At 41.9% G+C, this 16,268-nt stretch overlaps 1 protein-coding gene across 5 annotated transcripts in view; it reads left to right on the top strand.

The window, feature by feature from the left end:
- Window positions 1–942: 942 nt before the first annotated feature.
- Window positions 943–16,268, top strand: part of SESN3 (sestrin 3) — a 67,823-nt gene continuing 52,497 nt past the window's right edge. For 2 of the 5 annotated variants that reach the window (XM_050941450.1, XM_050941460.1), the window contains exon 1: window positions 946–1,198. In XM_050941450.1, the coding sequence (XP_050797407.1) occupies window positions 1,109–1,198 (90 nt within the window). In that variant the 5' untranslated portion in view covers window positions 946–1,108. Of the gene's footprint in view, window positions 1,199–16,268 lie in introns of all 5 variants that reach the window. The other 3 variants (XM_050941438.1, XM_050941443.1, XM_050941468.1) reach the window with 3 other exon arrangements.

Raw genomic sequence — 16,268 nt, forward strand, 5'->3', positions numbered from 1 at the left:
TCCTCTTTCCCTTCCCAATGACAGCAGTTGAGATCAGTTGACCTGCTTGAGTTAAAAGACCCTGATTGGCGTAAACAGCCCTGCATGACGCTAGGATTGGCTTCCTCTATGGGTCTGACAGCCTCTGAAGTTGCTAGCTTTTCAGGCATGGTGCAAGGCTCAAATTCCCCCTCCCCCTTTCTGCATGAGGAAATGGTGGTTTGCTATCTGGGGTGTCAAGTATCAGAGGGGTAGCCGTGTTAGTCTGGATCTGTAAAAGCAGCAAAGAATCCTGTGGCACCTTATAGACTAACAGACGTTTTGGAGCATGAGCTTTTGTGGGTGAATACCCACTTCCTCAGATGCATGTGAAGAAGTGGGTATTCACCCACGAACGCTCATGCTCCAAAACGTCTGTTAGTCTATAAGGTGCCACAGGATTCTTTGCTGCTTTTATCTGGGGTGTTTATGAGCACTATATTTTTCCTTTTTTTTTTCTCTTGGCCTTTCTCCTCCTCTCTTCTCCCTTTCCCCTCCTCCTTTCAGCTCCCCCTCTCTCCGTTCCTTCTTCCCTCTCTGTCATATTTCAGGCTCTGCCTTGAGTCAGCCACATCCCACCAGCAGCCGGAGTTAAAAGGGGTGTGTGTGACTGACACCTAGTAAGCATGGGCTCCTTTGCCTTATCTGCATATCCTCGACCGTCGCCCTCTATTGGCTGGAAGAAGCCACGCCCTCGTGCTTTGGCGCTGGTCTCCGGCCCAAAGACCGCCCGGAGATAGGAGAGTGCCCCGCCCCCTTGAGCTTCGGCCCCGCCCTTTCGCCCGCCCCCGGCTTGAGGCTGCCCGGAGACGGGAGCCGGCGAGCGTTCTGGCAATTGGTCAGCGTCGAGCGAGCTTGTCTATTGGTTGCTAGTAGCGAGAGTGGGCGAGTCCGGAGCGCGGTGATTGGCGGAGGGCTGAGGGATGTGCGCGGGGGAAGGGGCTGCCCGGGAGCGGCGTACGGGGAAGCTGCTGGAGATGGGGGCGGCCGGAGGAGCGGGTCAGTGAGCGGAGCGCAACCAGCCCCGCCAGCTCCTCCGACCCGGGCACACCCGGCCCCAGTCCTATGCGGAGCGGAGCGTCGGGGCAGCATGAACCGGGGCAGCGCCGGTTCCATCGGCAGCGCCGCCTCCGCCAGCGAGTACCGGGTCTGCAGCAACTGCCGGAAAGTGCTGAGACAGGTACCCGGGGCGCCGCTGGCGGGGACGGCGGTGGAGCCGGGATGCGGACCCGCTGGGAATGCGAGGGGGGCGGGACGTGGTGTGGAGGAGGCTGGGGGCTCGAGGGGGCGGGACCCGAAGAAGTGTGGGTGCGAGGCGGGATACTGGGACTCGGGGGCCCCTGTGGGGTGCGAGGGGGACGGCGGGGGAGACGGGACCCGGGCGCGGGGAGCGAAGGACCTGGCCCCTCAGCGCACGGGAGGCGGAGAGGAGGGTAACTAGATCCGAGGGGAAAGAGCGAGGTAGCCAGGCACTTTAGCAAGGCGAGGGGGCCCGGGAGGGGTTGGGGGTGGCAGGTGGGTGAGTATGAGGAGAACGGGCCATAGTCCCAGGATGGGAGCGGGATGCCAACCCCAGCGTGGCAGAGAAGAGGGGATGGACAGATCGTCCTTCCCACCCGACCCTGGCCCTTCTGCTTTTATTGATCTCTGCATTTGCATCTGCCTCTCCCCCACGTGAGAGATGTTCCCCGGCCCATTGATGTCCCTGTTACCCGGTGAACGCACATCTCACATTAGTGAGGTTCTTAGTTTCTCGTGGTTCGCACTCCCCCACCCCTTTTAGTGCCTTTCTCCTATTAGCGATTCTGCCTGAGAAATAAAATATACGTGGGGATTTGTATTGGGTGTGTGTATGTATGTTTTCCAGCATGGATCATCAGAAACGCTGGCTCTGGTTTATTCTCGTAGAGGGAGGGTTACAAAGTTTATCTACATATCACTTAGTAAAAATAAATGTATCACTACAATTTATTAAAAAAAAAACAACCTTATTTTCAGACTGATTCTCTGAAATGTAAAGCTTTTGGAAAAAAATCAGCTGTTTATTAACAGGTCCCCTGATCAGAATGTCCTTTGCGAATATTCTAATCCTTTACTACCTCCTCTCAACATCTGATTAATTGGGAACATTAGTTAAGGTGCTTTTTGTTTGTCCAGTGCAAATGAATTAAAATTGCTGAGCTGTGCAAATGCATCAGGACTGGAAGACTGAGAAAAATGCAATATTTTTTTTTCTTGTCGAGCTCTCTAAATACATTTTGCACCAGGGTTGTTCTTGTAAATATTAAGAAAGCATGTAAGTCAGTGAGCTCAAATATTTGCACTCTTTGTCCAAAAACTGTTTTTCTTCCTCTGTGGGTCAGGCCAAGTGCCAATCAAAGTTGTTTTTCAAGCCTCTTTTTGCTGCAGTGGGCTGCTTGTTTTTTTTTTTTTTGTAAAGGGGTTGGTTTTTGGAAAAGAGGTGTGTAGAGGGCGGGGGAGAAGCATATTTAAAATGCATGAGAGAGAGGGGTGTGTCGTAATCATGTTTATAGAATATTTTAAGGAAAACAAACTCTCATTTAATGTGTACAATTGATATGTGCAGTTATTTTCCCCATAAACTCTTATATCATATTACAGCTGATACTTAGTACTCAGCTCATCCTAGTGCAGCTTGTGAGAAATGTAATGGATCAGAGAAGTGCATATCATTGCAGTCTAATGTTAACTATTTCACTGCAGGGCCAAACTTTAACTTGCTAATTAATTGTTTTGAGGAAAACAAACACTTAAAGAAAAACTTTTGAGAAGTTAAAAGCCTGAAGCGCTCTCTGTGAGACTTGACATGTTTAAAGGATTGGCTTAACAAATTAATCGGTGTCAAATTGGTCTATGTAAAGAGTGGGGAGGAGAACATGCTTTCTTCTTGTCAAATAAACACATTGTTTGTTGACTAATAAACTGGTGTTTGGCAATCCTAGTATTTCTAAAATTAAATTGATCTGAAATTTCTTAAAGCCATAGTCTCAAACTGGTGAGTAGGTCCTTTTGTTTTATGCCTTTTAATACTAGCAACTGTGGCTATAATATACTTTCTGCTAGCCTGTAACATGCATTATTTTCCTGTAATGATTATGAATGATTATTTATTTACCAGCATATCCTCTGATGAAATGTTGCTATGCAAGTAAATTATGGAGAATAATGGTGGCATTCTTGGGTATCAGGGTGCTGGGCACTGCATAGGAACCTAGTTGGTTAAGTGGACGTGAGCAGCTCTCTTTACTGGCCTGCCTTATGAATACCCTGCTGGTGGACTGTGCTACTCTTGCTGGAAGGTTCATAATTCCAGTGGCAGTTATTGAAATTAAATTAAGAGCAAGTGACTTGAGAGGGATATTTTGTGATTGAATTGGTTGTGACGTTATGGCCTCTGGCCTTCAGGCTAGCCAACAAACATAGGAGTCCGGTGGCACCTTAAAGACTAATAGGTTTATTTGGGCATAAGCTTTCGTAGGTGGGTTTTTTACCCACAAAAGCTTATGCCCAAATAAATCTGTTAGTCTTTAAGGTGCCACCGGACTCCTTATAGTCTGTACCCACAAAAACAAACACGGCTACTCCTCTGATACTTGATAGCAATATAAAGCTTGTCTCATTTGCACTATAAGCATTTAATATGTTTGGTGTAATAAAATCAGTGTAAACTTTAACCTTTTGCACTACATTAGGTAATTTACAAATAGAAAATAGAGAATTTTTCTCAGCTGGAAATGAAATGCAAACTTTGATCATGGCATTTTAGAATATACATTGAGATCAAGAAGATGATTATTGCTTCACCTTGTCTTATGACAATAATCTTTTAAAGCTAACATGACAATATGTTGGAAAAATTACTTCCTATTCTCATCTATTTGAGTCTGTATTTTAAATTGGTGGATGAGGTGATATGGCAGTGAGGGAAAACAAGCCTTTCAGCTTACAATAAAATTCAGAACAGACAAACTGAATTTAAACTCCTTTGGGTGAATTGGAGTATCTTGTATTAAAAGATATAAATGGAGAAAAACTAGATTTAGAGTGCATAGTCTGTTTATTTTGGATTAATCAAAGTTATGCCTTTTTTAAAGAGGTTTTCAATCTCTGGAGAAAACGAATGCTTATTTCATTATGGGAGAGCCCACTGTAGAAAGGTTAGCATAAATAAATAAAAAAATACAGTCTTGCTATAGGGATCTAGCAAGCTAGTTTTGTTGTTGCAGACTAAAGGTGAGGTAATACATGCCACTTGAGTAGCAGAGGTAGGTGGAAATGCTGATATTTGCTTTGAAGAATTTAAGTGGATTTTCAGGAATGTCATCCAGCTAAGTTAAGGAAATGCCACAGTAGTACAGCCAGTTGGATTTGACTGTCTTTCAGAGTAGGCTGAACCAGGCTGGGAAGTGGGAAGCACCTGCCAGACCACACACTGCCTTGTTTATTGTCAAGGAATTATACAGTGTGATTTTTCTTTAGAGACCTAGTAGTCAAAGTACTAGTATCATGAATGGATCTCTTCATTTTACAATGTTACACTTAATTTTTAAAGACTTCAGATGTTCTTGTATACTTCCTATGTGCGCACCACTCTTCCTAGTGGTCATGATGTCTCATTTCTCTGTTTTGAGCTATATCACAGCTCTTCCATTTTATGGTCTCTTAAAATTAGTCACCTGCTGAAATCTCTGATGTGACTTTTTTTTTTAAGGCGCTCTCAGAATGAATTAGCATACCTTGACCTGAAAATATGAGTAGTGTTGCTAACTCATGGTTTTATCACCAAACTTGTGATATTTAGTGTTTGTCTTAGAAGCCCAGCCCCCGAAGTCTTTTTAGTATGTGAGAATTTTAGCTTTCATTAAAAAAAAAAAAAAAAAGAATCTAGCACATATGATTGCAAAGAAAAGATTGGAAATTTGAACCTTGAAGGCTCAAAAACTAGAAAGCAAATTTAATAGAATGCCAATTTATAACTTCTTTTAAAAATCTCATGGTTTTTGAGGGTCTGAGGCATGATGTTTGAACACTTGGAGTTGGCAATATTTCCACCTGCCATAGTTTCTTATCCTGTGGTATACACCTGGCTTGCTGGCACAATATTCCTGGTTTTAGGCAAAAATCATTTTATTACATCAAAATTCTTAGTGTTTTTTGGAAACGTTTACAAAATTGTACACAGCAAGCAGCGACTCCTTTCTTCTAATAACTGAAGTGAAAAGACAAGAATGGTCTTTGATACTTTTCTGACTACGCGGCTCTGTTTCTTTCCATACTGCAATCCATTTGGATAATTGTACTCTTTTTCCTTGTTTAATTATTGGCTTTGCTCTGTGGTATCAGAGTGCTATTGTTCTCAGCGTGAGATTCTCATGTACACCGATATTGAGCATTCCTGTGTTCTTCCACTTCTTCCAAAAAAGTGGAGTAAAAACATGGGTGTCAGGTGAACTGGCCACTGGGGGAGACTAGCCCCTGCCCCTCATCCTCCCCTTCCATCCCTCCCCACCAGAGACCAGAGCACCTCCACTGTGGCTGCCAGACCCCCAGCCCCGGGCCGCCTGAGCGCCACCAGCCCCAGAGCACTGGGTGGGTGGGGCCATGCCAGGCTGTTTGGGGAGACTCAGCCTCCTCCAGCCTATGATATCCATGAGTAAACGTATTTTTGTTTTTGTTTTTCTAATCTCAATTGTTGGAAGTTAGAAAATGGAACAATTAAATTTTCATTGATGGTCTGAGCAGAAAATATCCTCTACTGACATGTCGTAGTCTTGCAATGAAGAGAAGAACATTTTATCCTCTGGGGCAAAATTCAGCTACAACAGACGATACAGAGGGAGTGAGAGTGCTACAGAGAGTTTGGCTGCAGTGAGAGTTCAGTGGCTTGGGGGAGGCTAAGTAGTATAACCTAACTACAAGAAGGGCTAGAAAATAAATGTATTGGATTCCCCGCACCTAACAAACGTACTCTAAATTTAGGTCAATAACACCCTCTCCCCACAAAAACAAACAAGCTCAAACCAAAAAATAAAAAAAAAACCTGCAAGAGTAAAAATAATGCAGGCAGAAGTCCAGCAGCAAAGTGGGGGTATCCAGTTTATTGCACTGAATGCAGCATGAACAATGACTTGCCTTGCAGACAGGTATTGTATGTGTGCAGTTGATACAAGCAGCTCATAGCCCTCAGATGCAGTATGGGCTCTTGAGGCTAGAGTGGATGAACTGGAGGAGGTAAGGGGGACAAAAAGCTACATTGAGGAGACTTTCAGGGTTTCAGTAGTAGTCCCACTCCAGTCTGACATTCTGTGCTGTTGGGAGAATGAAAGTCTTGGGGATGGAGAACATCAACAGTCCCATAGTTGGGAACCTCCTTCCAGGTGATGTCATGGTATTCTCGCTCTGCTGATACCCCTCCTAGGGAGGGAGCCCCAGTTACTACCAGGAGCAAGTAGCTCAAGGGATTTGATTATTAGAAATATGAATAGTTGGGTTTGTGAAGGCCAGCGGAGCCACATAGTTAATTCCCTGCTGGATGTGAAGGTTGCAGATCTCATGAGATGTCTAGATAGACTTGTATGCAGTGCTGGGGAGGAGCCGGTGGCTATGGTACATGTAGGTACCAATAATACAAGGAAAGGTAGGGGAAAGGACCTGAAGGCCAAATGTAGGCTGCCAGGAAAGAATAGAGAGTAAAATCCAGGACCTCCATGTTAGCAGTCTCTGAAATGTTTCCAGTTCCATGCACAGGGCCAGAAAGACAGGCAGAACTGAAGGGTTTTAATTCACGGATGAGACAGTGGTGTAGAGAAGAGAGTTTTTGGTTTATTAGAAACTGGGGAAGACTTTTGGGAGGAGAGGAGCCTAAACAGGAAGGATGGGCTCCAGCTAAAACCAAAATGGAACTAGACTGCTGGCATGTAAAACTAAAAGGTTATAGAGAATTTTTTAAACTAAGGGCATGGAGATAGCTGTGAGGTGTGGAGGGGCACACAGTTGAGGTGGAGACATCTCTTAGGGATACATTTATTAAAGTGGGTCGGAAAGAAGTTGGCAAAGTACAGATAGGAGCTAGTGAGGAATAGTCAAACATAAGAATCCCATTTAGATCCAACACATGAAGACAAGCAACTGAATATTGACAGAGTGTAAGTTCTAATAACTGTAGAAGTCTAAACACTGTGGTAAGATGGGTGAACTAGAGTGCCTGGCATTAAATGAGGATATTAATATAATAGGCATCACTGAAACTTGGTGGAATGAGAATAATCAATGGGACAGGGTAATGCCAGGGTGCAGGAATGACAGAGTAGTTCATGCTGGTGGGGAAGTGGCACTATTTGTGAAAGAGAGAATAGTCAAATAAAGTAAAAATCTTAAATGAATCAAACTATACCATAAAGTCTCTGAGTAGAAATTACATGCTTGAATAATAAGAGTATAGCAGTAGAAATATACTGTCACCATCCTGATCAGGTGGTTGGCAGTGATAATGAAATGCTTAGGGATATTAGAGAGGCTTCAAAAACAGAAAACCAAATAATAATGAAGGATTCCAGCTATCTGCATATTGAGTGGATATATGTCACCTCAGGAAGGGATGCAGAGATAAAATTTCTAGACACCACAAATAACTCCTACTTGGAGCTGCTAGTCCTGGAGCCTACAAGAGGAGAGGCAGTTCTTAACTTAGTCTTAAATGGACCATAGGCTCTGGTCCAAGAGTTGAATATAGCTGGACTGCTTGGTAATAATGACAATAATGTAAATTTAACATCCTTGTAGGTGGCGGAAAATATCAAAGAAACCCACCTCAGTAGCATTTAACTTCAAAAATGGAAGGTACCCAAAAATGAGGAAGCTAGTTAAACAGAAATTAAAAATAAGTCACAAGGTGAAATACCTGCAAACTTCATGAAGTCTATTTAAAAACACCATGATAGAGGCTCAGATTAAATGTATATCCTAAAAACAGTAAGAGGACCAAAACAATGCGTCATGTCTAAACAGCAGAATAAAAGAGGTGGTTAGAGGCACCTTTAGAACTTGAAATCAAATCCTAGTGAGGGAAATAGAAACAATAGAGCATGAACTCTGGCAAGTCACGTGAAAAGTAAAATAAGCCAAGAGAGTTAGAAGAACTAGCACACAAACTAACAGCAAAAAATATAAATACATCAGAAGCTAGAAGCATGCCTGATGGTCAGTGGGGCCACTGGATGTTTGAGGTGCTGTAAATGATCACTCAAAGAAGGCAAGGCTGTTGCACAGAAGCTAAATGAATTCAGCCTCTGTACCAAATGGCTGAAAGGTATTTACTATAACATCAATTTTAAAAAGGCTTCAGAGATGATCCTGGCAAATATAGACCAATAAGCCTAATTTCAGTACGAGGCATATTGTTTGAAATTGTAGTAAAGAACAGAATTATAAGACACATAGATGAACATGATGTATTGGAAAAGTCAACATGGCTTTTATAAAGGGAAATCATGCCTCACCAATCTATATTAGAATTCTTTGAGGGTGTCAGCAAGCATGTCGATAAGAGTGATCCAGTGGATATAGTGTACTTGGACTTTCAGAAAGCCTTTGACAGGGTCCCTCACGAAGGCTGTTAAGCAAGGTCAGCAGTCCCAGGAGAAGAGGAAAGGTCCTCTGATGGATCAGTAACTGGTCAGTATCAGGAAAAGATAGAAAACACGAGGTAGGAATAAATGGTAGATTTTCATAATGGAAAGAGGTAAATAATGTCCTCCAAGGATCTGCGCTGGGACCTATGCTGTTCAGTGTATTCATAAATGATTTGGAACAATGAGGTGGTAAAATTTGCAGACAGTACAAAATTACTCAAGATAGTTAAGTCCTAAGCCAGTGTTTCTCAAACTGGGGTCGCCACTTGTGTAGGGAAATCCCCTGGTGGGCTGGGCCGGTTTGTTTACCTGCCCCATCCGCAGGTCCGGCCGATCGTGGCTCCCACTGGCCACGGTTCACTGCTCCGGGCCAATGGGAGCTGCCGGAAGCAGCGGCCAGTATGTCCCTTGGCCCACAGGCTACTGAACTAGATGGGTCAGTGTTCTGACACAGTGTGGCTGTTCTTATGTTCTCATCAGTCTCACTGCCTGAATTATAGGGAAGCAAGAAAATACAGGTGGCCAGGAGGGTTTCTTTCATAGGCGGCCTCTAGATTGTTCACTGGGCCATATTAACTGTTTCATGTATTTTGCCTACTGTTTTAACTATTACTCCTGTTAGTAGTAAATGATATGTTCTAGTACTCAGCAGATTATTGGTATGTTCTCCTAACTCACCAGACTGAGGGCTTGTCTACATCAGAAAGTTGCAGCGCTGGTGAGGGAGTTACAGCGCTGCAACTTAGGAGGTGTACACATCTGCAGGGCATCACCAGCGCTGCAACTCCCTGTTTGCAGCGCTGGCCGTACTCCCGTTTTGTCTCGGGTGTAGAGGATCCAGCGCTGGTGATCCAGCGCTGGTAATCAAGTATAGACACTTACCAGCGCTTTTCTTGACCTCCGTGGAATAAGCAGGTATCCCAGCATACCGGAGGAAGCCTCTGGTAATCAAGCTGGTCTCCTTCCCCGGTTTGCTCTCGCGTTCCCCGAACCCCCGAGCAAGCAGGTCTCCTTCCCTGCGGTTTGCAGGGTGGTTCAGGGAACGCGAGAGCAAACCGCGGCGAAGCTGGTCTCCTTTCCCGGTTTGCTCTCTCGTTCCCCGAACCCCCGAACAAGCAGGTCTCCTTCCCTGCGGTTTGCAGGGGGGTTCGGGGAACGCGAGAGCAAACCGCGGCGAAGCTGGTCTCCTTTCCCGGTTTGCTCTCGCGTTCCCCGAACCCCCCTTGAAGCCGCCCAACAGCGCTGCAGTGTGGCCACATCTAACACCACTTGCAGCGCTGGTTGCTGTAAGTGTGGCCACTCTGCAGCGCTGGCCCTATACAGCTGTACTAATACAGCTGTAACAACCAGCGCTGCAAAATTTTAGATGTAGACATGGCCTGAGTTAGGAGACCTGGGTTTTGTTCTCTGCAGTGCTAATTAGTTTTACTATGACCAGGGAATTTGCGAGAGAAATTCAGTGATTAGTTTATCTGTAGAACAGAGCTAATGTTTGTTTACTGTGACAATGTGCTTTGAGAGCTGCAAAAGAAAAGTCCCTTGAAAGTTAAGCATTAAGTTTCTCCTTTCCATTTTGAAGAGAGGTCACAAATACTGCTCTTTATTTGGCTATTCATTTCCACTGGCTTGGGAAGTTGGAGGAAGAGAGAATAGTCACTGAATTCACCATTCTACCCTGATCTTGCTCAGTGAGGTGGTTGGGTTGTGCATTTATTGTCTGTGTCTCATCTCCACTTTGGATAATAGGGCAATTAACATTTGTAACACGCCATAGGTCGCTCTCTGGGGCTGAATATCTGGTTTTCTGTGAGTGGGTAAGTCTGTCCTTACTACAGTCCTGCCCATCAGAAAAAGAAGCTCAAATTGTAAGGGGAAGAAAGTTTAGTGCTATGACTTCTTAACCATCACAGTAGGGACTTAAATGGTGATTTTTATTTTATTCTCGTAGTCTGCACCTGTAATCCCATCCATTCCAAAATCTCTTTATTAGTATTTCCTCCGCAGAGAATCTGGTGGCATATGCCACCTTAGGTAGAGTTTGCAGAAAAGCTATGCAGATATAACTGCAGTATTGTGTGGAACTGTTATAAGAACAGGGGCGTTATCCACAAATGGGTTTTTGTTGTTGGATAGTTAACGGGAAACCAATATTTTAAACATGCTAGAAAAGTAACTGATGTTCCTTCTTAACAAAAATTAGCCTTCCCTATTAAAATTCATCACCAGATAAAGAACTTTTTGGCACTTTACCCTGGACACTTGCACTAGTATTGGTGGTAACATAGGATGCCATGTTCAAAAATGTTGATTTTAAAGATCCATTTTTAAACTAAATCTATCCAAAGTGGGCATGTGTTTGGTTTGAAGACCATATTCCATATGAATGCAGGATTTTCTTTCCCCCACCTCCACCCCCCAGTGCTTCAAGATCATTACGTGGGAACTTCTAAATAGACCAGAATAGGGGTTGTGAATTGGCTGGCTTGCTGCTGCATCAGATCTTAAGTAGAGCATTTAACAGAAATTACATAAGAGTGAAACCCATTTCCATTATGGAGCATCCTTCTCTATGTAGATAGCAACCAAAGTTGAGTTATGTCCAAAAATCAACAGTGGAATTCTGGCTGCTTATCGTTCAGCTGCTTGATGGATGGCTAAAGAAAGTTTCATTTGGAAAATAAACTGTTGTACAAAAGTCACATGCTTGTATCATTACTGACATATCCTCAAGAGATTTGGTAACTGGAGGACTACTTTAATTTAATTTAAAGAAACTGTTCAAGGAATATTTACTTTAAATGTCTGTTTTAACCCACCACTCCACTTAGTTGTTTGAGATAGGCTTCTTAATGGAAATGAAGGGTTGTAAACTTGGGTTAGATCCCACACAGTATTTCACCTCTCCAGGATCATGCTGTCCAAATAGTCAAGGCTTAATAGAAGCAATTATTGATACTGAGTTGCAATATTTCGATATGCTTAATTTGAAATTAAACACTATTATGTACAGTATCACTTAAATTATTTAGAACTTTGTCCCACCAATCAAGTTTCACTGATCATGACTGGTGCAGACTGAAGGCTTTCTAAGAAGAAAACCTATGCTGTAGGCCTTGTTTACATCAGAAATTTACCCTCGTTCTAGCAGTCAATGTCAAGACACCAATGTAACTGCCCTGGTGCAGACCTCAAGTGCAGATGAGGAAGCTGTGATCTTCTCATCTGCTAGTAGTCTGACTAGCATCAGTGGAACTTCCATGCTGATTTTATCTTGTGAACAAGTGTAGCTGTGTTGGTGACCGGCTATTCGGTTGCTAGATTTGGGGCAGATTATCAATGTAGGCAAGGTCTTTAGCCTGTAATGCTGCATAGTTAAGCTACTGCAGAACTATCAGGTTAACAGCTTCCTTTATTTTAGCTCAAACTCAGGAGATTTTTATTTATTCACATTTTCTCTAATTCATAGTTTACTGAAATTGGAGGACCTATTTTGGGGAGATTTGTTTGATTGAAACACTGATGTCTCCTCTTTATCCCACTAGAAAATGAGTTACTGGTATCACATGCTTCTTCACTTGATGCACACGCAAAGCAAATAAGAAACTATTGTCTAATAATTTGCCACTCTCTGGCCTGAAAGAGGACTCCATGTCTTTAAAATCTTTCTTATAAAATTTTTTTTGTCACTTAGTTTATTTTGTGAAATATTCCAGTTCCATAATTGTTTCAATTCTTCAGATACTTAGTTTCTCAATATATAAAACAGGTCTGTTCTGCATGCAAATTTTGTAGTGGTATAATTCACTTAAGAGTGTAACTTTATTTAAAAAAAAACCTGGTAGTTGTACTTGTACAACCTCTAGTCTGGATTCAATTCACACCCCTGAGAGATGTAGTTATACCAACCTAAGTGCCAGTGTAGACGGCACTATGTCAGCGGGTGAGCTGCTTCCTCCAACATAGCTGCCGCCTCTTGTGGATATGGAGTTAAGCTGATAGAGTGTGCTAACCTGTCGGCTTAGAGCATCTTCACCAGAAGCGCAATAGCGGCATAGCTGCACCATTGTAAATTTTGTAATGTAGACCTGCCCTGTATCTTATGGCCTTCAAGCTCCCTGTGTACCATAACAAAGTGCTCTGCAGGTTATCATTTGTCCATGGACCACTGATAGGTTTAGACCAACAATTCTTGTAAAGGTAAAAACAAAAAAAACCTATGCTGTCTTTAAGTACAAAGGCCAGGAGAAATCCAGACTTGTGACTAAAAGTTATGAGGGATAGAATAGCTCTTTAGATTATCTTTTGAGATGCAGAAATTTCCATAGGGAACTGACTTATAATTCTTTTTAAAATTCAGGATTTTCATAATTGATTGAGGTTAAACATTTATAAGCACAATGTATATTTTCATTAGTGCACTTCAAATCAAAATTATTAAATATAACTGTGCCATTCTTAGAATGTTTAAAAAGAACTCGGTTCACCTTTATATTACACACCATAAAAGTCAATTAGTATAAACCCAGAAGTTTAATGCTCACTAAGGAGCAGTGGACGTGAAGATTACTCAACTACCTAATGTTTTCACACACACAGTCACATTATAGTTTTTAATTTCTAAATTATTTAATCTATAGAGTTGTCCACCAGCCAAAAAAAATTAGTGTTCATGATTGAGGAAGAAAATACGAGTTGTATTGACCTAAAACTTTTTTTTTTTAAAGGACTATGGACTTGTGTCTGTGCTGTGACTACATTGCAGTTACTTTAACTGAAGATCAACAAATAGAACTGAAAATCATATGTATTCTCTCTTGTTTGTATGAATTTGGCAGTTGAAAATGATTAAATATGAAATCACCCATACAGAATACTGAACCAGACCCAATTTAACAGTGTATACTTGTAAATATGTTTAAGATTTCATACTCTTAATATATTCCCTCTTTTACTAATTAATATATTTGAAGAGTTTCTTAAACATATGGTTCTAAATCTGTTTTAATATAGTTATTCCTTTTACATGAAAAAGCGTTTAATAAAATCATTCCCTCAGATTTGTTTGAAATACTTTTCAGTTTGTAAATCCCCTCCTTTGTTGATCAGAGAAATAGTAATTTGCTCTTGAATTTAGAAATTTTATGTAGCTCTCTAATGAAACCAGGATCCCACACAGTCAAAATAGTTGGCTCTCATCCAGTTTGAAAGCAACCCTTGACATGATGCTTTACTATAATACATTCATGTCTTGCAATCAACTGTGCATCAAGCATGCAAATGCCTGCTAGCTGGCCAGAGTAAAAACCCTGATCTCTGAAAGACAGCATCTGGATTTTCTTATTCTACTAAACATTTGCTAGACTATTCTGATACCTATTTTAGAGGCTGAAAACTGGGGCAAACCTTTTTTTAATATAAACCAATAGTGTTTAACTCTTAAGTCAAGTTGACTTTAAAATTGTTACATACACAACAGCTGTGTAAAATTAAATCTGATTGGAAAGATTTGCATAGGCCACTTTTCTTTATTTGCGGTGTATTCTGATCATGGTTACAGAGCTACTGCACCTCTGTCCCCTTTCTGGTCTCTGAATGTACCACCTCCAGTGTTAGGCCTTGTGCTTGCGTTGGGGGCACCTAAGGGCTAGTCTACACTGCCAATGCTTGAATGTGGCTTGTATAGTCAGGGCAGAGTTCTGGGAGAGAGGTCTCCCAGCGCTCTAAAAAAACCACCTCCACGAGAGGCATCACTACCAGTGCTGTGAGCATGGGTCCCAGCACTGGTGCACTGTTTACACTGGCTCTTTACAGCACTGAAACTTGCTGCGCTCAGGGATGTGTGTTTTCACACCCATGAGCTGGAAAGTTGCAGCACCGTAAATTGCCAGCATAGACCAGCCCTAAGAGTCATCTTGTCAGGAATCTGTGACTAGAGGTGCATAGTGACCAAAAAGGTCTGAAAACCAAACCATTGTTTGTTTAGCAGTATGAACAAAGCTTTTCGGGGGGAGAGGGGAGGAAAGGATTTTAAAACCGTCTACATGTGCCATGAATCCTAACTTCTTTGAGCACTCCCTGCTTCCCTCCATGCCTCCCTCTCAGTGGGTCCCTGTGTCTGTCTGGTTCTCCAGAACAGATGGCTCTCAGGTGTCCCTTTAAATCCTGCCAGAGTGTTTTTGTTTTCCTGGTTTTGGAATATCATTGGTCATTCCAAGTGAGAACCACTTTTGTAGGTAGGATGGAGACAGAGTAAGAATTATCAAAGCTAACAGTTCTGGTATTGTCCCTTAAAGACTCTCAAGTCTCTCAGTTGATGGGTGGCTATCTGGAGCTATCTCTTTGTTTCTGACTGTATTCCAGAGCAACCCCCAGTAAGTTAATCCAATATAGTCATCCAGAAAATCTCTCAACATAACAGGCCAACACATTGTCAATAAATTATTACAGGATAATCTCCAAATCATCACAGCTTCCAATTCTGGCTGTAGACAAGGTAACTGAGATTTGCTGTTCAGACTTAAGCGTTACTAGTAGAAGTTAGAACCACAGTTATCTGCAGTACTGACTACATTCATCAGTGAGGGGAGCCAAGTTATTGAACTTAATTTACTCCCCCATTCTATTTTTTTTCCTCCTAAACTCCCTTTCTAGTAGTAATACAAGGAATAAGACACCTTGTGGTAGCTGGGTATCTGTCCAGCCACCAGTTTTAAGTGAATTTAATGTAGGTTAATCTACAACCATATGCTTTTTTTTTATCAATTCTTGTACGTGATGTGATGCCTGAGTGGAAATGTTATCTCTTTGTGAAAAGAGATGCATTGAAACAGCAAATTGGGTGTACATCTCCTTTAAAATAAGTTAGATTTAAATTAGTAATCTCCCACCCCATAATAGCAAAGACTTAATCTGCCAAAACACTTGAAACAAACTAGGTTATAGACATATTTGTCTCCAGTTTTATTTTTTTCCTCAAAACTTCTTTAACCATGCTGTTTTGACTGCCATTTTGGATTCTTATGTAATTCTACTACTCACTTTATTTTATTAGCAAATGTTGATTACAAACTTTATTTTAAAGTTAACTGATGGGGGAAGGGCTGAAAAAATTGATGAGATGAGGAGTGACTTGCATTCGAACTGTTTAAAACTGGTTTTCCATCTTTAACACCTATTTAACTTTAATACCTGAGAGGCAATTGGAAGAAATATGCCTTTGTTAAAAATTCAACACCTTTAATTCTTCAGTCCATCCAGTTTATCCAGCAAGACTAGGGAAGAGAGCATTTGACATACTTGAACAGTGGGAGAGAATGGGTTAATTTGTATTAAGTACCAACTATAAAAGACTAATTTTGAACCAAATCATGATCACTACTGTGGCTAGTACAAAAGAAGATAAAGTACACTGCACATGGAGTAAGATCCAGCCAGTAGGCAATTTAACGAAATATCTGACATGCTTGGAACACCAAGCTTAGTAATTCAGAGATGTTTTCCAAAAGGAACAGGTTGTTTATAAGCAGAAAGCTGGCTGTGGAAGGTACTGTAAAATTGAACTGATTTGTATAACATCCCATTTTTAATGACAGAGATTAG

This window comes from Gopherus flavomarginatus, chromosome 1, assembly GCF_025201925.1.
Source record: "Gopherus flavomarginatus isolate rGopFla2 chromosome 1, rGopFla2.mat.asm, whole genome shotgun sequence".
NCBI classification, from domain to species: domain Eukaryota; kingdom Metazoa; phylum Chordata; order Testudines; family Testudinidae; genus Gopherus; species Gopherus flavomarginatus.